Source organism: Drosophila novamexicana, unplaced genomic scaffold, assembly GCF_003285875.2.
Source record: "Drosophila novamexicana strain 15010-1031.04,08,12 unplaced genomic scaffold, DnovRS2.1 tig00000689-arrow-pilon, whole genome shotgun sequence".
NCBI lineage: Eukaryota > Metazoa > Arthropoda > Insecta > Diptera > Drosophilidae > Drosophila > Drosophila novamexicana.
In genome coordinates, this window is record NW_020824818.1 from 3,197,700 (window position 1) to 3,222,097 (window position 24,398).

A 24,398-nucleotide genomic window follows, 5' to 3' on the forward strand; every position below is an offset into this window, starting at 1 on the left:
ATAATGATATAATTGTGTATGTGCACCTAAAGCATATTTCTATATGGACTACGTTAAGATGGTCTTTAATATCTAACTTGCCGACCATAGAATATCGACAATAAGCCAGAGATTGGTACTACTTCTGCACAATTTTGGATATCTTGAAGAATGAAATCATTTACAGAATAGCTGTAGTCTGCTGGTCGCAGACGAGCAAAGCTCTTTATCGGCGCAGCTTGTCGTCCTGATCAATCGCACTTATATTTTTGTGCCGCAGGACTTACGTTCAATACGCTCGTGACGATATTTGAATACAAAAATTTAGCATTAATATTTCATTAAATATAATCTAAACCAAAATTACTTACATAGTGCAAGTCTTATTAAAACAAAGGAATTACATTCAGAGTTTCTCCATTCAAAACTTTTTGAAAACTATGAACTTAAATATAGCATATTATGTCACTCAAAATATTATAAAAGTTTATCTTAAAGATAATAGAATTTTTTCTCAAGTGCACATTGAGGTATGGCGTGCAAGTGAGTTCCAACGAGCGTAGCAAGCTTGTTAGCATATTGACACACAGCTGGCACTCGAGTGGTTCCTGACCAGTTGTAATACAAATGACACATTTTATAAGTCAACTTCTGCAGTTGATCTGGGCTTAAGCGTATGTTACTATAAAGTACATTATAGCTGGTGGGTGAAACTGTGCCCTGACGTACCGTTTGCGACACAAGGTAAAAATCGTAGCGTTCAGGCAACGTAACTACATCATCAACGACAGTTCCTGGCGGAGGGTTTCGCATACTGTCTAAAAAGAAACGTGTGTTCGATGATTTGGTGACTACAATGTAGGCGAGCATCGGTGCGGTAGTGGACGACACGCGCTTATATTCGGCATCCAGTTTTTCAACAATGTCCTTGACCTCGTATTCGAACAACTGTTTTAAGGAGCCCGAGCTAACGCCATCACGGTAAAATATGATACGAGTCGGCAACTTTTTATGCTCGCGTTCATATTGCCTCAAAGCTTTTAATATCATTGGCCACAGATTATTGGCCAATACATCATAGGCGCTGCACTCAGCGACGGTACTGAAGAATGTTGAATTCTGTTGCAGATCCATTGAGGCCACCAATGCTCCATAAGCCTTGGAGCGATTTCGCGAACACTTAGCTATATCAAACCCAATGGTCATTAGACCAGACAGAGGCAGCTCGATCATCCACGGCGTATAGCCCAGTTTGCAATTGATTTGTATTGCAATTTTTGTAGCTACGCTTAAGCCGTTTCTATTAGCATTTGTAGTTACCACCTGGGTAGGAATAGCTCTATCCACATACCCTCTCTTCTTAATCGCAGCGTATCTAAATGATAATTTAAAATTGTTTGATTAAATTCGGAATTAGAGTACAAATTTAACTTATTCCCTTTACCTTTCTGGATTATTCTTTGCAAAGAAACAAAGAATCAGCTTGGGATCACAGCGGGCGCAGTCGTCCAGGGCTTGAATATACGTACTAGTGCAATCATCTCTAATCCAAGACCTTAAAATAAATCAAATTTCAGTAAAGTATCATAGGCATTTCGGGTTATATATACAAATAGGACACAGATTACACCCGTCTTCCTATAAGTACATCAAGTGAACTTACTCGCGAGGTTTTTGGATGTTAAAACCCATTCCTCTTGCGGCACGGTGCAGATTATCTAGCAACTGTTTCAAGTCTCGCAGGTTGCGTTCCGGTACGATAACTGCCCATCGATCTAAACCCTCTCTGGGTGTGGTGAGCATCTGTTGATCCCGAAAGTACCGGGTCCAATCTGCATTGTCTCCAGCAGAAACGCTATTTAATAGCGAAAATTATTTTATTTAATGCCAGAATGTAAATAAATCGTAATTCTGAAACATACCGACTTCTATTATTGAAGACAATTCGTTGAGGTGCAATTACGCGACCCTGAACCTCAATTAATTTGTCATCTAATTGCATGTTCCAATCTTTCAAGACCTTGACACTATCCGCTGTTGTCTGCAATCGCCGGTTGAATGTTTGCAAACGTTCAATTCGTCTGCCTGGATTCATGCGTGTATGATTCGCTAATGCACGCATGAAACTGAAACGATTTCATATTAAAATAACATTTGGTTGGTATTGGGCATACGATAATTACTCCATTTTTTTGCGCATATCATCGGTCAGCCCAGTAACGCGGCACAGTTCAGGAATAAGCAGTACAATGTCATTGGCTTTGTTATTTTGGGCTTTGTCTCTATTTTTTGATAAGATCAGAGGTTGACGGTGGTCCCGTATGCGAATATTGTATTTCTAAAAAACAGAATATAAGCAATTTTAGGATTTCAATTGTAAAATAGTAAATTTAGTACCGATACAAACTTACCGTCAGATAGTATTCAACAAAAGTAGTATCTTTTCCTTTGCAGTTGAATGTGGAAAGTGGGGATTGTGAAAAGTCCAATTCATTAATACGATAAGTTTTATTGTTGTAGTCCGTGAGTACAACTAAGCCCAATGTGTTAAGACGACATTGTTCTATATAGCGATCGGAATGGGTAGTCCTTTTTAGTATGTCGTAAATTGTTTCCGAGCGCATCACCTTGTGTGTGATTTCGGCGCAAACTAATATATCCGATTCGTGCTGACGGATGGACGTTTCGTAGCCTGGCCAAAGCTCCACATCAAACAGTTTAATCTTAAAACGTATTAGTTTAGTTATATTTTCTGAAACTATTCAATATCCATTATACATTACCCGTGCGTGCGGATCAAAAAGATTACGTCCGACCTGCTCCAAATTAAGACCCTTCATTGAGCGACGCAAAATTAAATTCAACACTTGCAGAAAGCGCGGCTCAGCTGCCGATATATAGCCCACAAACTTGATGGTAATTGTGTAATTGACGCCTTGCTTTGAGGTCGCCTGCAGCACTGTTACATCCTGATCAAATTTCTTGGTCGTAAACAGCTGGGCGCCATCAAAAAGGTAGCCGGTGCCCAAGATTCGGGCATGCTCTGATAATATTCCACAACGCACTCGCACCACCTCGACCTCAGGCGCAAAATCCACGTGATAGTGGACAATGCGCCATTGTGGTTTGGTTTTCAAACGATAAAAGTTTGACAACAATTTAATTGGTGTACCATCCTGTCCCCGTTTAGTCACGATATCCGCCGGTCTTGAATTAACAATTTCATACCGATCAACTCGCCTACGTTGAGTATGGGGATCACTGCCATGAGTTGATGGAGCACTTGCACCAGACACTGATGGGGCTTCTGCGGCGCAAGCTGCTGAGCCGACAATGCCACGGGATGTAGAGGCTCCATGGTATGATGAAGCTCTGTATGAGCTCGAAGCCTCCGACCTATCTCTATTATGGGGGCCATCATCCCGGAAAACTTTTGCTCGCTGTTTACAAATTGGAAAAAAATAATACAAATTAAAAGTTTAGTTAAGAGGGAAATAATAATTAAAGACTAACTTCAGCTTATAATTAATGCCCAGACATTTGTAAAATATTTGTATATACAAATCTGATATTAATAATATATTTTGCTTATTTATATAGCAGATGTCGTAATTGGCAATGTTTGGAAAATATATTTTTTATCAAACAAATAAATATTTTTTGGAATCATAAATCGAAACTTGGAAGTCTTACTTGAAGTAATGAGACTTGCATAGAAAAGGGATTTTTACCAAAACTAGTGTTGGAGAAGATGAGTATATTAACTTTTTACTTTTTATAATATATGTAGACTTATATTTCAAAAGAAGTTATTTTTGAGTGTATGGATCAGAGTTTTTATTTGTCATAATTTGAATGCATTTCATTTTACCCACTCATCGTGTGAAAGGATAAAAATTTCTTTTTTCTACAAGGTTATACCAAAGACAATAAAAACCCTAAGATGAGTAAGGCCCACACATTCTAGCCTGGCTTGTCATCTGGCTTTTCCCACCTCACACGACATGCCACACACACATGAAATTAAAAAAAATTATATTGACTGAAAAATACAGATTTTCTACTGAGCCAACCTCATACACACAACATATTGCATTCATATATGAATACAAATTTGGGAAAGATCATGATCAGCGCTAGAAAACTAACAGAATTTATTTCTTTGCCAGCAAAAGCCAGAACAGTAGAGCTGTGCATTTTAACACACATACAAACATGATTGCTTGCGCGGCGTTTATAGAGCCGATGCTGAAGGTACATTCTATTTTTAGCTTTTTCGCTCTTTCAGTTGGGAGAGCGCAATGATAAAGATCCTGCTAACAATCCTGCTGCTTAGTAGTATTTTGTTGTATGGCTATATCCATCTTGTCTTTGGTTATGCTGAATCAAAAACTTAAAAAGCCTTTAGAGCCTGACAAAGCTCAGCATATTTTTTGTTGTTGATAGTCTGGCAACACCTATTATTTTTGCGGTCCAGCACTAAGAAAATCGATATTTCGACAAAACGAAATTAAAATCGTTTATTTAAAATATCATTGGAGCACGATTATGTGTATACTATTATACACACGCCACATTTCGCAAACAAGTATATACATGTCGTATGCACAATGTTTACAGTTGTAGTTACAGTTACAATAACGTTATGAACAGCATTCATTAATCTATCTATGTACATATGTATGTGTTGTAGTTGCGTACACTAGAGACGTAACCTGTGAACTTAGCCTGTCGCGCTTCGTTTTTTCTTTTGCCTATGTAAATCACCACGCTACTCCTTTACTCTATACCATATTTCAGACATAATGAAATCTTGAGTAGTGATAACTATGCTTGCAAGCTTAGGTATTTTTCATCTAAAATTGGGCATATTCTTGGCATGATAGCTAGAAACACTTGAAATATTTTACTTTCTTAAACTTTTATCTTTTTGTTTTGCCATTTTTATGATATCTAATACCAATCCTGTTTATTGCTAATTTGCGCTCAGAAATCCAATTCAGATGTTTTGCCTTTTTTTACAAGTACGATTTTTTTTCCTAAACTTTTTAAACATCATTTTATGTTAGCAGACGGTATACGGAAGCTTGTATGCACTGAATAAAAACAAAATGAATGCTTAAAGCATATACAAAAAAGCATACGCATATGTGTGTATAGTCATATCCATATGCGTTTGTTTATATGTACATATGTATATTTCAAAATGAACATTTATTCTGTCTTACACAAACATACATATACATTGTCAAATGTCTGCATCAGCATATTCAACTGAAGTGGCTCAGCTTTATGTTTCAAGAGTGCAGATAACGGAATTCTAAGCAACTAACGACGCCGCGCTCAAAATCATACCGCACACACTTATGTGTGTGTGTAACAAAAATGCATACAATCAAGTAATCTTCCATGTTTGTATATACAAATTTATATTATTATAAATTTATATATATTAAATTTATAGAGTAATAAGCATTTTAAGCACTTACCGGCTCTTGCACTGATCTTGGACTGCGATCGGAGTCGTCTAAGGGACGGCGGCGTCCCCGTTCTTGATCACCCATTGCGCCGTTATAACAAGAATCAAAGCCAAAGTAGAAAACGACGTCTTCACGACAGAAGACGAAAGATCCGAATGATTAGGATCCGAACTTTGAATGCTGAACACAATAATCGATATCAAATTTAGGGCTATTACTGTTTGAAGCGGCTTTTCGATAATTTGCTCGATAGCGTAAAAATAATTTTGATAGGATGCTGTTAATAACAGAATTCTAAATGTTATGGTTACAGAAAATTCTTCTTCTTTTAATGAACTCAGAAAAAACGCAATTGGAAAAGGATAAGTCGAAAACAATTTTTGTTATCAGAAATGGACGATATAAACGTATTTCAACAGTTTCTGAAAGATGTGAAACATCTTAAGGATTTGGAACTACAGCACGTGCATAATAAACGTTGCAGTCCAAATAAAGGAAGAACAATTAACAAAGTAAAGAGGAGGCGTCCGCGGTTCAATCCATTAGAGGAAATGAACGAAATTGAATTTCGTAAAAAATACCGGTACACAAAAGAAAACATGCGACGAATTATTGAAATTGTGCGAGATGACTTGGAAGTTGACTATTATGCGCCAATGAAAAGAAACCAAGTGCCCATAGACTTGCAAATTTTATCGGCAATTCGTTTTTTCGGCGGCACTGAGGTAAGTTTCCTTTCAAGTACCGAATACATAAACATTTAACTTAAGTCTCAATTTTAGCACCCTCACCTATCAGCCATGGCGCATGGCGTTAGTCTGCATACTATGGCCAAGATAACGCGTCGTGTTGCTGCTGTATTATCGTCAAAGGCATCAAGTTATATTAGAATGCCCGCAACCCTTTCGGAAAAGGAACGAATGATGCGTTCATTTCAATCCTTATCCAATATGCCCCAAGTAATTGGAGCTCTCGTGCAAACCACTGTGCGTTTGCAATTGGACAGTTCCCGGGTCCAGGCTTCTAGGAGTTGCTATAGTGGAACCGAGTCGCCCGCGCCAATTGAGGAACTTGTGCATTTACAGGTAGTTGCAGATGCAGAGCATAAAATCAGAGATCTGGATATACGTCTTTCTGAGGAGCTTGATCTGAGCACAGCACCAGAATTGTTTTCGTTATCGAGGATTAAGGAACGTTTCGAGCAAAATGAATTCCGTGGACGCATTCTGCTTGGAAATGACTCTTTGTCTTGCTCCCCCTGCCTCTTCACTCCCGTTCAGTACCCGAAAACTAAATCTGAGGATCTCTATAATCATGCACATGCAATCACCTTTGCGCCGGCAATAAAATGCCTAAACGTTTGGATGCGTCGCTTCGGCATTCTCGGCAGTGAACTCTTAGGAACATTTGGTTCCGCAAAACAGACAATTACCGCATTAGCCGTTCTCCATAACATGGCAATGGAGTGGAATGATCCTAGCATAGGTATTCCCATTAATATACATTTTTTAAACCTTCATTAAAACTGTTCAATTTTTAGATGCTGATAGTTGCGTATCTGTCTACAAGCCCAACTTTTTAAGTTATGCTCATGGTACATCGACTATAGAGGAACAACGTAATAGAAACGAATTTATTAAGTCACATTTTTCAACTAATTAAGAATTTGTAGGTATGATTATTTATAGGTAATTGATCTTCATTTCAGTTTTTGAGCCCTAGCAGAAAAACATGTAGACACTTAAATTATTTTTAAACGCTTTTGTAAACGAGTAAAATTATTTTAAATGTTATAATTAAATGTATGTGCAATCTTATTCTAGACATTGTTTATCCAATTTTTAAATGGAAAGTTATGAACTTCCACTACTTAATAGTGAATTGGGATTTTGTTGGCTGTTAACGGTATAAGCCGTAAAAATGACAAGCGGTAGAATAAATTAAATGCTCAGTTATAAAACATTCATTTTTTTGGGAAACTAAAGAAAAGTAGGCAAAAAATCCTGTAAACGAAATTTTGTTTTCATCACTCACAGTTAACAGACTGTTAAGTTAACAGGTGAATGAGCAATACTAGTTCTTCATTGCTTGTTCCGAGCAATGAACCAAATTTATTGTTCAGAACTGAACTACACGTGTTGAGGTCGCAGGTTTTGTGTGTGTTTTGTTTTGTTTGCTCTATCTACAATTGATATTTACATCAAAATTAAAACTTTATTTTTCATAGTTATAAGTGGCACGTTTAACACACACAATTTAAGCACCTACGTATACAAATTTAATACATTTGCATTCATTTGGACCATCAAATATAGTAATAGCGGTAAAAAGTTTATTGTGAATTTACATGCAGTTCGGCTTCGATTCAACTCGCTCATTTTCTAGGTACATATAAAATCTTTTAACCATTCTTTTGCATTGCGTTGAGATTGTGTCACAACGTTTTGTTTGCGATTGGAAATTTCATTGTGATTGCCCCAACACAGTGTGCAAAGGAGTTACAACACCTCGCTTAAGGATATCATGTTTGTGACCTAAATTCAACAACCCCAACACACCGCCAGCTGATTCTTGCTTGCAAAAAAGTAGCACAAATCATAAAAGTGAAGGTCACAGAACTTAAACGCGGTAAGTTTTCCAAAATTGAATCTATAATCTAATTTTTTTGCTTAAGCAGTGCCAGCATTCAAATTGCTTACATAGTATTAAAGAATAATACATACATTTTTAAATATTTATGTACATTTTTAAAGAGTCGGCGTAATATGTAAATGTACATATGTAGGTAACACCTATTTATAGTTGTATACTTAAGATACCTATAGAATAATCCAGGAAGTAAAGAAATATATTTATTTTGCATATTGTGCGGCAAAATGTATTTCCTTAATTTCTAAGGAAGGCCTAATATTAAACAAAACCGGTGTGAACATTTCGTCAAAGTATTATTTATTAAAAAGGAAGTTTCGAAGATTAAATACCATCGCAGACAAAAATGTGTTTCAATTATATAACGATTGTTCCAACGGGAGCTGTAAGCTAATGCAGTCCGATTCTGATTTTGATAATAGAATTACATGTATGTTATTCATAATTGACTTTACCAATTGGTTCTCAGGTTATTTGATAGTGTGTAAATAGACAACTTAAGTATGTAAAGACACACATATAAAGAAACAATGTATTGTAAAAGGTCGGAAGATGTCTCCTTCTGGGTATTACATATTTTGTGACGAATAAGAAGTATTTTTTGCAAGAGTATACCATAAAATCCCCAAGCAGGCATTAATGTTTTAAATCATTACACAATAATTGTGCTCTTTTTTTATCCACCAGGTGCAAGCGTGTGTACCTTTAATATTATAGTAATATGTTTATGTATAACGGCTCAGAAGTCTATGGAAAAGCGCCTGAAATGCACCACAAGAGCCAGTCCACTCAGTATTTAAATAACAACAATGTTAGCAACAACAACGATAGCCACAATGAGCATAATTTGCGATATTGCAGCGTTGATAACAATGCATTTAATTATTATAAGAACGGAAGCGTAATAAGTCCATTTTGGAATTTGAAGAGTCCAAATTGTTCATCAAATCCAAGTCCATCTAAAAATAGTACGGCATCAAGACAAATAAGCAGATCTAACTATTTAGTACCAGATCAAGGACCCTACGCGAACACATTTTCAAGCTCATTTGCGCCGCGGAAAACAGCGGCCAACAACAATAGCCACGTGTATCAGCAGGCGAGACAACAGGCAGACTATTACAATGCTCCAACACAGCACAAGGGGCGGCATTATGGACATAGTAATAGTGCGCCTGCCAACCAGGAGTTGGCAAAGTATTCGCAAGCATCCCATGACAAGGATCAACTCAAGCGGCAGATAAGAGCTAACAGTACTTGTGAATATTTGGACGAGGGCTCGACATACTCGCACAGCCACAGATCACCTGCGATCGAGCAATCATGGAGTACTATAATGTAATTGTAAAAATATCCCCGTGCTTAATATCCAGCTTAAACACTAAATGTGACACATTTTATTTATTTGATTGTTGTTATTTTTAATTTAACCGCTACCCAGTTTTTATGCCTTATACTTTTTTAGAAACAAAAACACATTGCATAGAAATAGTTAAAAACGCTTTTGAGATATGAAATTGACTCAAGCTCTAACTTTCCACATTTATAGCTCTGAACCTCCACGTTTCCATTCGACCGATCAGCATTACGAGCATTATTTCTCGTACTTTTACAATCGTGGCCAAGAGAAGTTAACAAAATCCTCACCAAGTGCGGCGTACAAACCACAAATGAGCTTATTTCAGGATACACCGAGTAAACGCTCGTCCAATGCCAAGCGTAGAGGCACAGCCAATGATAATAACCAAAACTTAGAATATGATAGTTATTTATTAAAAGAGAATAATGAATTGCCATTTGGCTATAGTGATAGCGATTGGATTGATTACCCTGTCGACCGGCCAGAAAAGTCTGTTTTGAAAACACCTGTAGAAATACTTAATGGAAAAGATGTTTATGATCCAAAAGCAAACAACGATGAACAATTCGATCCGAGTATGCCAATCCATCGTCGCTGCATTCAACTGGGCGATATCAATGAAGTCAACAAAACAGGAGAATCCGTGTCAGTTAAGAATAATTTAACAAAGAAAACACAAAAAGCCACCGAACCTCTGCCGCTGCCTCGACTGCCACTGACACCCAAAAGAATCAGAGGTGGACAAGCGACTGCCAAGAAGCTATTACCCACGGTTCATCGAGTACTCTTATATAATAATCAGAGCCCCCGTTCGGCACGTAAGCATCACTCGTCTAATTCACGCAGCCAAAACGTAAAGCCCCCACATCCCAAAGGTCAAGGTGCAGGTGATCAAGTCACTAGCTATATTTTAGAAGATCCAGATGCTAAACTCAACGATTTTCGTGACCCCGATTACGATAATGATGACGATTTAGATAACAGTAAGTATTATTATATTAACACTTACAAAAACTTCAATGATTTAATTGCAATTACAGTCTCAAACTTTGATGAGAGTGATACGGTTAGTATTAGCTCGGACACTGAAGACGGTTATAGGGCACATGCATATAAACTGACGCATTCCGGAGACCGTTTACTGTCATCGTCGAAAAATTCGTCAACATTGCTCTTAACTCAGTCATCCGACGAAGACTTAAGAAATCCAGATTCGGTACTGGTATCAAGTCTCTTTCCATATGTTCCACCCTATCTCTCATTTTCATCGAACACCAAAAAAGGCCCCTATGTGCCCCCAGAGCTGCATAGGGTGTTGAAATGGCGTGTAACAAATATTATGCCAAAAGTTGTACGACTCATATTGGCAAATAGTGGCATGCGAATGTTGAAAAGTAAGTATTTAATGCCATAAAAATAATAAGAAATATTGTAATTTGAGAGCTTTTAGAAACAAACGACTGGATGGGCGTGTGGGGCAAGCATTTAAAGTCTCCATGTTTTAAAACAATTCGCTCGTATCAAAAGATAAATCACTTGCCAGGCTCTTTTCGCATTGGCCGTAAGGATTCGTGCTGGAAGAATTTGCAACGACAAATGAAGAAACATAGCAACAGGGAGTTTGGCTTTATGCCGCGCACCTATGTAATACCAAATGATCTTTGTGCATTGCGCAAACGCTGGCCAAAATACGCGCAACGCAATACAAAGTGGATTATAAAGCCGCCGGCGAGTGCCCGTGGTGCTGGCATACGCGTGGTCAACCGTTGGGGTCAGATACCCAAACGACGACCACTCATCGTGCAGAAGTGAGTGTATTATTTATTATATATATATTATATATTTAATTGTTCATATTTTTAGATACATTGAACGTCCGCTGCTAATTAATGGCAGTAAATTCGACCTGCGCCTGTATGTACTGGTTACATCTGTTAATCCATTGAGAGTGTTTATGTATCACAATGGTCTAGCTAGATTTGCTTCTGGTAAGCTATTTCTTAAAGCAGTTCAAGTATTTACTTAACTCTGTCCAAACCACAGTAAAATACAGTGCCAAAGCGGATACATTGAATGATCGCTGTATGCATTTAACCAACTATAGCATTAACAAGTTTTCATCAAACTACTCGAAGAATGAGGATGTGAATGCATGTCATGGACACAAGTGGACCATTAAGTCGTTATGGACATATTTGGCTAATCGTGGCGTGCGCACCGATGGCCTCTGGGAAGCCTTAAGGAGTCTTGTTTTGCGCACTATTTTAGCCGGAGAGAATGGCATTAACAGCATGATTAGAGCAAATGTGGAGTCCAAGTATAGTTGCTTTGAACTGTTCGGCTTTGATGTGATACTGGACTCCGATCTGGTACCTTGGCTCCTGGAGGTCAATATATCACCTAGTTTACATTCAGAACTGCCACTGGACGCCCATGTTAAAGCGCCGCTGGTACAAGGTGTTCTCAACACTGCCCTATATAATGTAAGCGGCCGCCACATTTATTTACATACAATTATTAATATACAACTATTTTTCTTAGATACCACCAAAACTGAGTCTTGAAAAGCAAAGGGAGCTAGCCGCCGAATTTTCATTTCCACCTGGTACCCAAATGTGCTACGATAAGCGTTTATACATTAACTATCTGTCGCGCGAAGAAAAGAATAAGCATAATAATTTTACACGAAAAACCATTGAGAATCGTGAGGAGGTATTCAGATTAACAATTACCAAAACATCTATTCAGATATAAAAATCTACAAATCTTCTTGTTTTTTATATAAGTACATCGATGCAATACTTCATAAACTGACACCCGATGATGTACGCTGCCTAATTGTGGCGGAGGATGAGCTAGCACGTTGTGCGCCACTTGAGCGTATCTTTCCCACAGACCAGACCTACAAATATCTTAAATACAATGACACCCCACGCTATTATAATCGTCTATTAGACGCGTGGGAGTCACGTTACGCCAATAACCGTACAGAAGGCATTGCATTGTTACGCGACTATTGTCAAAATAAATATCACTTGCAAGTTCCAGCGCCGCCTGCCAAAAAGGTAAGTTTTTAAATAATTTTAAGACTGTAAAATTGTACTCCATATGTAGTACTCACAACTCATATTTACACCTAACACATACGAAAAAAAAAATAAAAACAAAACAAAATTAAGAGGTTTTTATAAAATCCAGATATACCAAATACATATCCATTGATGCCAATGAATATAAAACTAAGTACATAGTAAAAGCGGAGAACTGTTTAATTACAAATAATTTACATTTACGTTCTTAACTCTATTGAATTTGAGGGCTGTTGGCGAGCTATACAATCATTTTATTGGCGCTGTCGTGCTCTTTACTGTCGTAAGTTCTATCTGTTGACCCCATAGATTCTCTACGTAAATGCTCGAAATGCACAGTTGCAAGAATCACAAATGTATACAAATAGGTAGAATCGAATTGTTCTTATTGAAATTAATGTATGTAGAGGCATTTAATCCAAATATACTGAATATATTGAACATTTACTCTTATAAGTCGTATATTGTGCTTAAGTATCATATTATAAACAACCAACAAATTAGGTTTTTCGTTAAATGAGTATAAAGATTATCTATATTCTACATAGCTTGTTTCAAGAAATTGTTTAAATATAAAATGATAGACAATCTCTATAACTGCTGGTTAACTGATCAAACGTAAATTAAAGTTTATTTATTGAAGAATAGCCCTTGCCAAAAACCAAATCGTAAATATTGTGTTTTTCTTTTTTAACTTTCATTAATTTTGTGTATAGGTGAAAAGTACTGATTAAAGTAAGAACGTAATTCAGTTTCAGTTGTTCTCTCAATATAACATAAATTGTGACTTCTAACAAGTACAAGTAATTAATTGGCATTTAGTATCTAACACTAATATAATACAATACACTAGTTATCTTTAAAAGCTATTATGTTTTCTATGTTTTTAAGTAGAGATAGGTCCGCGTTTGTATTAATATATATACTTACAAATGCATATTATCAAGTTAGTTAGTTAGTAAGTATTTTACCTTGTTTAAAGAAAACGAATAAATCGATACTAAGACATGGCTGTTTTATAAAAAAAAAAAAAAAAAAAAAAAAAAACGAGCAGATTTTTGGGACACTATATTCAAGGTCAGAATCGGTATTAAATAATTGATAATAATTGATCTATTTTTCAAAAACTTTCGTCCATATGTATGTATGCACATTCAATTCTTAGTTGTGGTAGTATTCGTTAGACATATAAATTTGTTGACAAGCTTTTACAAATTTAATAAACACAAAACACACTTCAGATATTTAAGCCTATCTTGGCTATATTCACCTTCAACTTATTATCATATAAAAAATTGTGAACACAACAATAATTCACCCAGATTTTCCTACTGTTTAGTAGTCCTTTTTTTCCCCCATCACAGTATCTTTTATCCCATTTAGTCAAAAGCTAAATAACTTTCATGAAATATTCATTTTTAATTTAAATTACGAAATTATATCTAATCATATGATTTATAGCTTTTATTGTTGTAATTTTTCCCACACGTTACGTTAACAAAATTGTGTCAACCAATTTACAATCAATGTTTTGTAATTGTAAAATTGCAGGACTACTTCATCAAATTAATGAGATGGATTTTAAAGTGAAAAGCGCTGCTATCGTATTTGTATTGGTCTTTTAGTAAATTAATAGAAATTGTTTTTACTTTTAGCTGCACGTGTATATATATTGTACATACACAAACAATTAACTAGTGAATAAGCCAGTTATAAAATGTAACACATAAGTTATTAATAATTGATATATATATTTTTGTTTCCTTTATAATTAGATTTAAAGTGAGCGTATTTCAAAATGTACAAGCACGATCTATATTCTATTGTTGGGATATTTAGTTCAAAGTTGATGTTTTATATATGTACATATTGTACATAAGACTGTCCCAAACTCAAAATGCATACAGGGTCAAAATATTTACACACATAATTACAGATCAAAATTGTTATTTAAGAAGCATACCTGTGATTTGATTTATTGAGGAGATTATTCATCTGGCCCTCGTAGATAATAAGTAACGATTTAAACAGCGCTTCCTGCTGAACTCTACTTATTCATTTTCCTCTCAAATCTATTATAAAAGCAGTTAAACTTAGATGGCCTTTCCGCCTTTGGTCAGTTCCTATCCAAATATCATTTACTACATTATCCTGTGATTACATTTCTTTTTCGTGTCCTATTTTGAAGAGTCATTTCTAGGAAAAAACGCGGAAAAAACCAATTCAATTTGTAAGGGTTTGATTACAAAAATTGTGATGTGATGTAATTTTTAGTAGTTCTTTATTAGATATACATATTGTGTAATCAAATAATAGTGTATACGAAGTACGACCAATATGACATTATGTGTAGATCGTCACAATGCCTTTTAGTTATCGAAATCGAATAATATTTTTTTGGTAATTATCATTTAATTTAATGTACATTTATTGTAAATTCAGTACATTCTGCTTCTATATATACACTATAACAAATATAATAATATATTTGAGAGATATGCTCATTTAGTTATGGACTCGATCTGTTTCATGCAGCATTTTATTTTTATTTATTTTTTTTTTTCTTAACATATAAAAATTTTGAGAACTTTATACATAGCATGTTGTGCCGCAAAGGGGCCAAAGTGTGCAAATAAAACGTTGCGAATTGTTCTATGGTAGATCTAGTTTGAAAAACAATAAAAAAAAACAAAATAAAAAAACAAGACAAACTAGTGCAAATTAGTTCCTTGTTATCTTGAAATCGCCCAGGGCGATACGATTTCGTGTTTGAAACAATAAATGAATAAATCAAATTAAACGTAATCTGCATTTATGTTATTAACAACAGGGATTCGAAAATATACTCTCTAAATATAAATGTATAGAACATTTAGTTAATTTAATTTATAGTTATTACAGCTAAGTCTGTTTTTAAAGACTAAATTCACTTTTCGTTTTAAATTAAGTGTCCGTAAGAGCTGGATATATGATTGACTTGGCTGTTAGTGTTAGTTTCGAAAACTGAAAACATCTAAAAATAAACCTTGTGCAAATTGTATCGTTACATAATATATATATATATATATTGTATAATCAATAACTGAACATTTCAGTGTCATGTTTCTGCTTTAGATACCTAAGTATAATGTTATATCGATCTGTACGATATCATCATTTGTGTACTTACGTTGCATATTTGCCAGCCTATCTACAAGTACATATAAGTTATTCATTAATGTATGTTCTGCGATGTAACACAATGTTATCTTGGGTAAGTTGCGTTGATCCCGCGCTGCCCTTGATCAAAATATGTTCTCCTTGATCCAGTAATATTACGAAAGATATGTTTTATCGGCAATGCCGGAGCAGTATATTTATTTCGGCGACTTATGTGTTGCGCGCTTCATATAAAACTAAAAACTAGGGGACAAGCAAATTATACAAATACCCTAAGCCTCAATGCATCACGCCATCAAAGCATGGTCGGCAAGCCGACTCAGCATTCCATGCAGTGTCAGCTTACCGCTGCTGGCCGTTCTTAGCGCAGAGCGCTGAACTCAGTTCTGGCGCGTCAGCATTGTTAATACGAAGCTACTTAATTGCTAGGGCAATATATTTATGCTTAGTTGTTAACTACCCCCCCCTCAGGATGATGGCCGTCCTCGGGCATGTCGTATTTGTCAATCGCCTTCTGCATCTGCATGGAGGCTCGTCTTTTCCTTAGCACCAGAAAAAGGAAGAATGAGCCAATTAGTCCGACATTCAGGACCGCGCCAATCGCGAACCAGAATTTAGGCGAGCCAGCCGCAACTACCTCCTCCTTGAAATCTCGAATTGATAGCAAGTTGTTGATGTTCATACGATGCAGGAGTGGTATGCTTAGTGCCGGGTCATGTCCGATGATGTTTAGGAGCGGTGACCTCACGATGCCAGGCTGCTTGCTTAGTGATTTGCGCAGGTTTACAAATTCTGTGCCATTGATAGTTGCAGACCGTTCGAAAGTTATCAGGAAGGTTCCTGAGACGGTTACCTCTGCGTCATCATCTGTTCGGACGCGCGCTGTCGCTTCGTTGATAACCACGACGCCGTCATCTACAGGCATTATCGCTTTCAGGTGGCTAGGTTGAGTGTGGCAGTTGGCGATGTTTCCCGCGTGAAGGGAGCTAGCACAGGTTTCGCGCCGTGCTCGTTCGCAGAAGGTGTTATGCGTAGTTACGGTGCATCCAGTAACTGCAAAGGTATCCTTTTCGCATTCCGCCAACGTGTCTTCGTCGAGTCGCAGAATGGTTTGTTGGTGTGAAACGGGGTAGACGGAGACCTTTTGGCACCTAAACTCAACTTTAGGGTAGGCTATTAATATGTGGATAATATTCTCGGACTGAAGGACCTTGATCTTAGAAGCTTCTATCAAGCTAACTATTGGGGTATCTTGTTCGATAAGTGATTTTAGATCGGTATGATCAAGGATTGTAGGATTTACTATGCTTGCTTTTGCCAACGTTATGGTGAGTACTAAATTTTGAATTTCTGTGTTCAGTATTCTATTTCTTGCCAACAGGGTCTCGAATAAATGAGGAGTGTCAACCAAATCGCCTTTGCGGGAACTGATAATTTTATTGATAGTGTCCGTTAGTCTGTTTATTTGTTTTTGAGTTTCGGAGTTTATTAGTATCTGTTTGGAGTTAGCCTCCACCAACTGCGTCTCTGTAACGCGGATCCTTAAGAAATCTGAAGCATCAGGGGTGCCAGCAACAACCTTCAAGGCAGTGCCTAAGAAATCGAGGCTTCGTGCAAATCTGTGATGCACTTGAAGAACGGACAACAATGTTCTAAGGTGATCTGTATCTACGTCTAGTAGTTTGCGCATATGCGACTGTGGAAAGGAATCGGACAGTCTTTCCGTCTCGTCTATCATACTAACAAATTCGGAAATGTTACTTGAGTGCCTCAAGTAGCTACGTTGATCGAACACCAGTACTTCCCCGTCTAAGACCGGAATGTAGTTGACATGCGAGAAGTCGGTGATCCGAGCATTTACCGCTGCTAGTGCCACAAGCAAAGTGAGTGCAAACCTGAAATGGACGAACAATATAAGACGGTGTTTAAACTCTGAGTTGGCTTACTAGCTAATTGTGGAGGAAAACTTATTTCAGGTTGTCCTTATGGACCACCCTCCCCTTAATGAGGACAGACGTTCCCAGGTCTGCTTCGACCTTTTGTTCTGAGCATAAGGGAGTTAACTTGTTCCCTAGCCTCTTGTTGTTCTTCTGGAACACCTTTTCTCCTACCTCGAAAACGCGGTTTTGTCTGGATGCATTGCACCTTTTGATATTGTCTTGCTGTGCCTTAATTAGCCTGTTTTTGACGTTCCCGCGACGATCAGAAGCTGCTGCATGAACGACCTCAATTGGTTTCTCGAGGGTTACTGAGTGCAAACTTTTGTTGTACTCTATCGTAGCCTTTAAGATTAATTCTGTAGTGTCGCTGATTTTCTTGTCTAACTTGAGGCATCTCGCAATTTCGGTCAGGGTGCTATGAAAGCGCTCCACCTGGCCGTTTGAGGTGCTGTGAAGCGGAGCCGCATTCACAATGCAAATGCCGTAGGCGTTTCGGAGCATCGAAGTGATGGTCTCGGAATTGAAGGCCGCCTCGTTATCGCAATAAATTGTCTTGGTTGCGGGAAAAAGGTTAACAATTTGCAGTAGAGGGCTTGTGACATCGATTATCGTTCTGGATAATATCGGTTGGACGACTGCAAATTTTGAGAATTTGTCTATGCAGGTCAAGAACTGTTTCTTGTCTGTCGAGAAAATGTCAATATGCAACATTTCGCCAGTATAACTTGGTATAGGCGTTTCCCCGAGTTCTTGTTTCTTCGGGTGCCTATCGTATTTGGCTTTAGTGCAGACCCTGCAGTTTGCAACCACTTCTTTGGCCAGACTGGCCATATTGGGAAAATAATAGTCCCGAAGTACTTGTTTAATGTTTTCCTGAGCTGCTCTGTGCGCTCGATTGTGCTCGGCAGTGATGATTTCTAACTGCTCGTTTTTGTCCGTTATATCTTGCACAAGATTTTTGCAATGCCAGAATTGGGTAGCAGGGAAATACAAAATCAGGTCGTGTTGGAAACTTGCCAACGTGGGAAGATCGCAATGTATTGCATTAACGACTCCAGAATTCACAACTTCTTTGAGGGTTTTGAGAATTGAGCTCTTGTCAGTGTAACTGATCAAGTGGCGTGTTTTGCTGCGAAACAGCAACAAGTTTCGCTTTAGCGGAAAACGCGATTCCTCTAGGACAATCTGGTTCCTAAAGCAATTCAAAGGTTTGTCTGTTGTCTCGACCGTGTAGGTCAGGGAAAGTTCGCTGTGAACGGTTGCAGCGTCCGAACGGGGCCCATCTTGCAGAGCATTAATGTTTTGCCTTGAAAGGGCATCCGCCACCAGATTCTCTTTGCCCGGTTTATAAAACATTTTGGCATTGTGCTGGTCAATGTAAGATTTCCATCTTTTAATCTTGGAATTCGTGTTCTTGTCCGACACAGCGAACGTGAGCGGCTGGTGGTCCGTGAAAATGTTAATTTCCCTAGAACCGTACAGAAAGTTCTGCAATCTGCCTAAAGCCCACACAATGGCCAGCAATTCTCTTTCGTTAGTGGCATAGTTTTGTTCGGCCTGTTTTAAGGCGCGAGAAATCATTGTTATTGGCCTATTGCCTTGGGAAAGAACCGCGCCAATTCCACTGGCCGAAGCATCAGTGGTTAAATCGAACGGTTTCTGGAAGTTTGGATACATTAACATGACGTCTTCTGATGCCAAAATACTCCGCAGACGGTGAAATGCATCGCGTTGAACTTCATTAAATTCAACAGGGATTTTCTTTGATACGTGCCTACTAACTGAACCATTTTCCCCTTTAAGTATGTCCGATATCGGACGCGCTATAGCGGCAAAGTCCTTAATAAAGACCCTATAGTAGTTGGCTAACCCCAAGAAGGACCTAACGCTGTAGACATTCTTTGGTTCAGGGAATTCCTGAATGGCTTTAACTTTTTTGGGGTCGGATGTTGCTCCGTCTTTGGTTACAATGAAACCCAGGAATTCGATACTTTCCTTGAAGAAACGAGTCTTTTCGGGGCCTACACGCATGTTTGCGTCGATTAGACATTTTAACACAATGTTAATGTGTTGAAGGTGCTCCGTTTCGTTTTTAGAAAAAATTATGACGTCGTCTACATAGACAAAGCAAATCTTTCCTATATGTTCCCTCAGGATATCGTCTATTGCCCTTTGGAATATGCTGCTTGCATTGCGCAGGCCGAATGGTAGGCGACAGAACTCGTACTTGCCGCTGCTTACTGAAAATGAAGTCTTTTCGCGGTCATGCTCCGCAAGGTAAATTTGATGGTACCCCGACTTTAGGTCGAGGGTAGTGAAGTATTTTGCCTTTCCTAGATTTGCTAAGATCATGGGGATGCTCGGCATGGGGTAGCGGTCCGGTATGGTTTTTTCGTTCAGTTTCCTGAAGTCGATTACCAACCTTTTTTTTGGGTTACCGTATGAGTCAGTGCCTTTTTTATCAACCACCCATGTTGGGCTGTTGTAAGGCGATCTGGAGGGCCTGATTATGCCATCGTCCAGTAATTGTTTGACTTCTTTGTTTATGAAGTCAGAAACACCCATGAGACTCGGGTATCTTGAATACACAGGCTCGTTGTCTACTGTTCGGATTGTAGCGATAACAGCAGTATTAAAAGGGAGAGCTTCGTCTGCATTTGAGAAGGCTCTTTTGTTTCTGAGTATCATGTCCCTGAACTCTTTCTTTACGGAAGGGGGGACTACGATGTCGTTGACATCGGTGAAGTTCACATCAGCACATTGATAGTACTGGAGTTTTTCGGATGTACTCTGGTATTCCAGAGTGTTTTTTGCCAAGTTCAATTTGACTCCGGCTTGTGTTAGCAAGTCGAAGCCTATGATGGCGTCGAAAGAACTTAGGGTATCGAGGAGAAAAAACGGGGAGGTATGTTGGAAAATGTTCATCAAGCATTTGCGCTTGATTTCGGTAGACCCGTGGATCGAGTTTACCGAGAATGACTTGGCGACCGGCGTTATGGTCTTTAGCTCTGTTAAGGGCTTCACATAATTTTTTGCCGCGCCAGTGTCAATCAACATCTTCAGAGTTCTCCCAGCCAACCGTCGTTCAATGTACGGAAGCCGGGAGTGTTCCCTAAAAAATTAATCGAGTCGTCACCAGGTGCGTACTCGTTCTCACTCTCTAGTTCTTCAACTGCCTCTTTGGCCGCCTTCTCGAATTCTGTTACGGCTTCTTTGGAATCTGATTGTACGACATTGTTAACGCGTTGTCGTCTTTGACCTGTTGAACGGTCTGACGAATTCTTGCGTTTTGGTGCGTTGGACTCATTAGCCTGACGCTTGCTGTAGTCGGTTTTTTGTCTAAATCTGGAGGAAGAGTCAACTTCCATGGGCTGTGGAGCCTCAGTTTGATTATCTTTAGGGGCCTGGGGCTGGGGACCGCCCTTTTGGCGTTTCACAAAATGGGGATTTCTCTCCTGATTTTGCTCATCTTTGTTAAATCTGGTTTGCTTGCCTTGGGCACGGTTTTTGTTACTTTCAGCAATTTGCGCTCGGTCTTGCAAGGCTTTAGCGTAAGAGTTCGCGAACATGCTTCTCTCAATGCTAGCTTCTGCCTCTCTGGCAAGGGCCAGAGCGGATGGTAGATCTTTTGGTTGTGCAGGGAACACAACCGCTCTCAACGGCTTCCTAAGACCGGAGATAAAGGCGTGCAAGGCGTCGTCTCTGACCTCCCGGTTGAGCAAATCCGCGCCTTCTTGGTCGTGAGACATTACAATTTTGTTAGTTACGAGCGTGAGTTTCTTTTCGACGTCATCGTAGTATTGCATCAGGGACATTTCGCCCTGCGTAACTAACTCCAAACATTGTCTCAGCAAGCGCAAGGATGTTTTGTCCGAGTATGTGCAATCTAGCCTAGCTAGTATTGCATCGAAATTTAGGACAGTGTTGTGAGACACTAGTAAGGCTCCAGCTGGGCCTTTGATTTTGTTCCTAATGATCGCTACCGCTTGGTAGTGTGCAGTGCTCTTTGGATAGTTCTTGAATAGTTCGTACGCGTAGATGGCTGCTTGCCTCCACGCTACATACTCATCCTGTACGCCGGAGAAATCCGGCACAGATTTAATAATGTCCAAGGGAATATCGCATTTGGCGTTTGGATCGACGGATATTTTCTCGTATGTGACGATTTGCGGCGCCTCCACCTGCAAACTCTGTACTTGTGAAGCTAAAGCGGTTATTTGTGCTTGAAACTGATTTTGTTGTTGCGCTAAAGCTTGCCTGATGGCACCCTCAATGAGATTCTGAACTTGAGCCGGCTCCATTTCTTCAGTTACAACGGTATCTGCAGGAGTAGGATCTACTGAGCAATTGATTTCCCCCTCCCAGCTATCGTCACTATTATATTCGACTTTTATCTCCCTATAATTCCAACTCATTGGCTTATGGTTGGCACTTTTCAAACTTAGGCCGATCGAGAAAGATCGGCAGGTAACGCTGTTGGCAATAGTGGAAACTGGTGAATCTTGGGGTATGCAATATTTATTATAAAAAATTGTTAGGGGTATGCAGCAAAAAATGTAATGCTGCCGAAAGTATGCAATAATTATTCGTTTAAGGTATGCAATGCTTTATTGACAAGGAACGCTGGTAAAAGTATGCAACAGTTTTTAGTGAAAGTATGCAATGATTTAAAGGAATGAAATGCTGGCAGAAGAGAGCAGCAATATTTACTTTACTTTACAATTTTTTTTTTTTTTTTTTTTTTTTTTTTTTTTTTTTTTTTTAAAAATCACACGTATCGGTACGTGGCGTTCGAGAATAATTTCTTCAAACTGAAATCACTTATGAACTTACATGGTATGGGTTCCTATTTATTGGTTGGGCGCCAGTTATTCATTAATGTATGTTCTGCGATGTAACACAATGTTATCTTGGGTAAGTTGCGTTGATCCCGCGCTGCCCTTGATCAAAATATGTTCTCCTTGATCCAGTAATATTACGAAAGATATGTTTTATCGGCAATGCCGGAGCAGTATATTTATTTCGGCGACTTATGTGTTGCGCGCTTCATATAAAACTAAAAACTAGGGGACAAGCAAATTATACAAATACCCTAAGCCTCAATGCATCACGCCATCAAAGCATGGTCGGCAAGCCGACTCAGCATTCCATGCAGTGTCAGCTTACCGCTGCTGGCCGTTCTTAGCGCAGAGCGCTGAACTCAGTTCTGGCGCGTCAGCATTGTTAATACGAAGCTACTTAATTGCTAGGGCAATATATTTATGCTTAGTTGTTAACTTATATACTGCGTTTATAACTTCTAATCAGTATAAGCGGGAGTTCACACGAATCAAGCATGCGGTCATATAGTTAAATATTTGTAAAAAACTGAATATCAAGGGTCAGACTTGAAATTTGCATTCACATGAGTTTCTGTTTCCTGTCTAAAAACAAAACCAAACTGGATTTCTTAATGAAATCTATTTGGATTCTACAGCAACACATGTGAAGGAAAAATGTAATTTATTTTTTTTTTCAAATTGATTTCAAGTAAATTTTGTGAAATATATTTGTACGATCAGTTGGTATGTGAACAAATCGCTATTATTGATTAGAAATTTTTTAAATGACTAAATCTGCAAAGGAAATAATTTAAAATATGTAACCAGTCTTTGGTTTTTGAATGGATCACATTGATATTTGTGCAGATTTTTGCATTTGAAAAATTTTTTAAATTCAAATAAGGAACTTCGTATAAACGGACTATATGTGTAAGGTAAAATTTGATAAATTTACATTGTATTTTAAACCAATTTTGTTGTTCAGTTTTTTTTTATACGCTCTGTCTCCCATTCATGTTTCTCATCCTGCATGTTTTACCAATGTATACTAATTGAAATTCTAAAATGTAGGACTTGAACGTTAGCCCCGATGAGAGCACCGCCCAGAAGTTACTGGTTGATCGCGACGAAGAGCCCGATAAATAAGGGGAAAGTTCCAGTCATACAAATGCAATCACAATAAATTCCGAAGATTTATATCAGCGATTAATCGGCATAAAGCAAAACTGTTAAGGTAAGTTTTGAGTGTAAAATTCACGATAATTATCACAAAATTAACATTTCGTCTTTTTTGTCTTTTCTAGATTCAATAATGTTCATCTTGTTATATAAAAGACTGAACAAAATGGGTCATTATTTAATTGTTGACACTTAGAAGTAACTTGTCGTCATATATCGATGCCGATCTATCAAATCAAATATTCATTAGGTCTAATTTTAAAGCTCAAAGCGTATTCAATGTGTTCGAAAACTAAGTAAAATTTGATGTACTATAAACTAGGATCCAAATTTTATTGTACGCTTAATACAAATTTGTAATTGAACATTGTTTACGAAACCGGATGTAAGATCTTTTGATTTTGGTTAAAATGGGTCAAATATTGTAATCGTTTTTTTTTCTTCTGCAAATGTATGTAAACTGTTGACGCAAACTGGATAAAGTATGTACATAAATATGTACTTGTGTAGTTATTCAGCAAACGGCTTGCTATTTGGAATGTTGAACCTCATCAAGAGCTCACACATCACCACGGAATCGATTCGTTTTTGACCATAGATTTAAAATGATTTATTTTTGGGAAAACTCCTACAAAATTAACAAAATATACTTTTAGAGGTATACCTAATTAAATAGCTGCAAACGAGAACAGATTTCTAAAAGAAAAGAGGCACATCAGCTGTATAACATGATTAACGTATTT

General features: G+C 38.0%; 3 protein-coding genes across 4 annotated transcripts; 2 read left to right on the plus strand and 1 right to left on the minus strand.

Moving 5' to 3' along the window:
* Window positions 1-33: 33 nt before the first annotated feature.
* LOC115763020 (protein piwi) lies at window positions 34-14,780 on the minus strand. The gene is made up of 9 exons (XM_030705414.1): window positions 14,521-14,780; window positions 5,469-5,639; window positions 2,763-3,419; window positions 2,391-2,702; window positions 2,163-2,317; window positions 1,902-2,105; window positions 1,643-1,834; window positions 1,424-1,534; window positions 34-1,354 (listed from the first exon to the last, which is right to left on the minus strand). Exons 2-9 carry the CDS (start codon window positions 5,541-5,543, stop codon window positions 472-474), a joined length of 2,589 nt encoding a protein of 862 aa, XP_030561274.1. The 5' UTR covers window positions 5,544-5,639; window positions 14,521-14,780; the 3' UTR covers window positions 34-471.
* On the plus strand, window positions 5,778-7,256 carry LOC115763022 (putative nuclease HARBI1). Of its 2 annotated transcripts, XM_030705420.1 has the most exons (4): window positions 5,778-6,184; window positions 6,242-6,944; window positions 7,000-7,077; window positions 7,132-7,256. In XM_030705420.1, exons 1-4 carry the CDS (start codon window positions 5,852-5,854, stop codon window positions 7,149-7,151), a joined length of 1,134 nt encoding a protein of 377 aa, XP_030561280.1. In that variant the 5' UTR covers window positions 5,778-5,851; the 3' UTR covers window positions 7,152-7,256. The 2 variants fall into 2 exon arrangements, with proteins under 2 accessions (XP_030561280.1, XP_030561279.1); XM_030705419.1 differs by having other exon boundaries at window positions 5,779-6,184; window positions 7,000-7,245.
* On the plus strand, window positions 7,649-24,055 carry LOC115763018 (tubulin polyglutamylase TTLL4). The gene is made up of 13 exons (XM_030705413.1): window positions 7,649-7,782; window positions 7,845-8,087; window positions 8,796-9,446; window positions 9,658-10,286; window positions 10,344-10,451; window positions 10,509-10,862; window positions 10,919-11,276; window positions 11,332-11,456; window positions 11,512-11,951; window positions 12,010-12,180; window positions 12,255-12,533; window positions 23,548-23,710; window positions 23,781-24,055. The coding sequence occupies exons 3-12, from the start codon at window positions 8,830-8,832 to the stop codon at window positions 23,620-23,622; spliced, it is 3,156 nt and encodes a 1,051-aa protein (XP_030561273.1). The 5' UTR covers window positions 7,649-7,782; window positions 7,845-8,087; window positions 8,796-8,829; the 3' UTR covers window positions 23,623-23,710; window positions 23,781-24,055.
* The last annotated feature ends 343 nt before the right edge of the window (window positions 24,056-24,398 follow it).

What these genes read in the sequence shown, in the direction of transcription:
- LOC115763020 (XM_030705414.1), bottom strand. Translation starts at nt 5,543, where the DNA reads ATGGGTGATCAAGAACGGGGACGCCGCCGTCCCTTAGACGACTCCGAT. An exon ending in GATATGCGCAAAAAAATGGA is followed by an intron (nt 2,106 to 2,162) that starts GTAATTATCGTA and finishes AAATCGTTTCAG; the next exon opens with TTTCATGCGTGCATTAGCGA. An exon ending in GTCTTCAATAATAGAAGTCG is followed by an intron (nt 1,835 to 1,901) that starts GTATGTTTCAGA and finishes GCTATTAAATAG; the next exon opens with CGTTTCTGCTGGAGACAATG.
- LOC115763022 (XM_030705419.1), top strand. Translation starts at nt 5,852, where the DNA reads ATGGACGATATAAACGTATTTCAACAGTTTCTGAAAGATGTGAAACAT. An exon ending in GTTTTTTCGGCGGCACTGAG is followed by an intron (nt 6,185 to 6,241) that starts GTAAGTTTCCTT and finishes TCTCAATTTTAG; the next exon opens with CACCCTCACCTATCAGCCAT. An exon ending in GTGGAATGATCCTAGCATAG is followed by an intron (nt 6,945 to 6,999) that starts GTATTCCCATTA and finishes TTCAATTTTTAG; the next exon opens with ATGCTGATAGTTGCGTATCT.
- LOC115763018 (XM_030705413.1), top strand. Translation starts at nt 8,830, where the DNA reads ATGTTTATGTATAACGGCTCAGAAGTCTATGGAAAAGCGCCTGAAATG. An exon ending in CGACCACTCATCGTGCAGAA is followed by an intron (nt 11,277 to 11,331) that starts GTGAGTGTATTA and finishes TCATATTTTTAG; the next exon opens with ATACATTGAACGTCCGCTGC. An exon ending in CAGCGCCGCCTGCCAAAAAG is followed by an intron (nt 12,534 to 23,547) that starts GTAAGTTTTTAA and finishes TCTAAAATGTAG; the next exon opens with GACTTGAACGTTAGCCCCGA.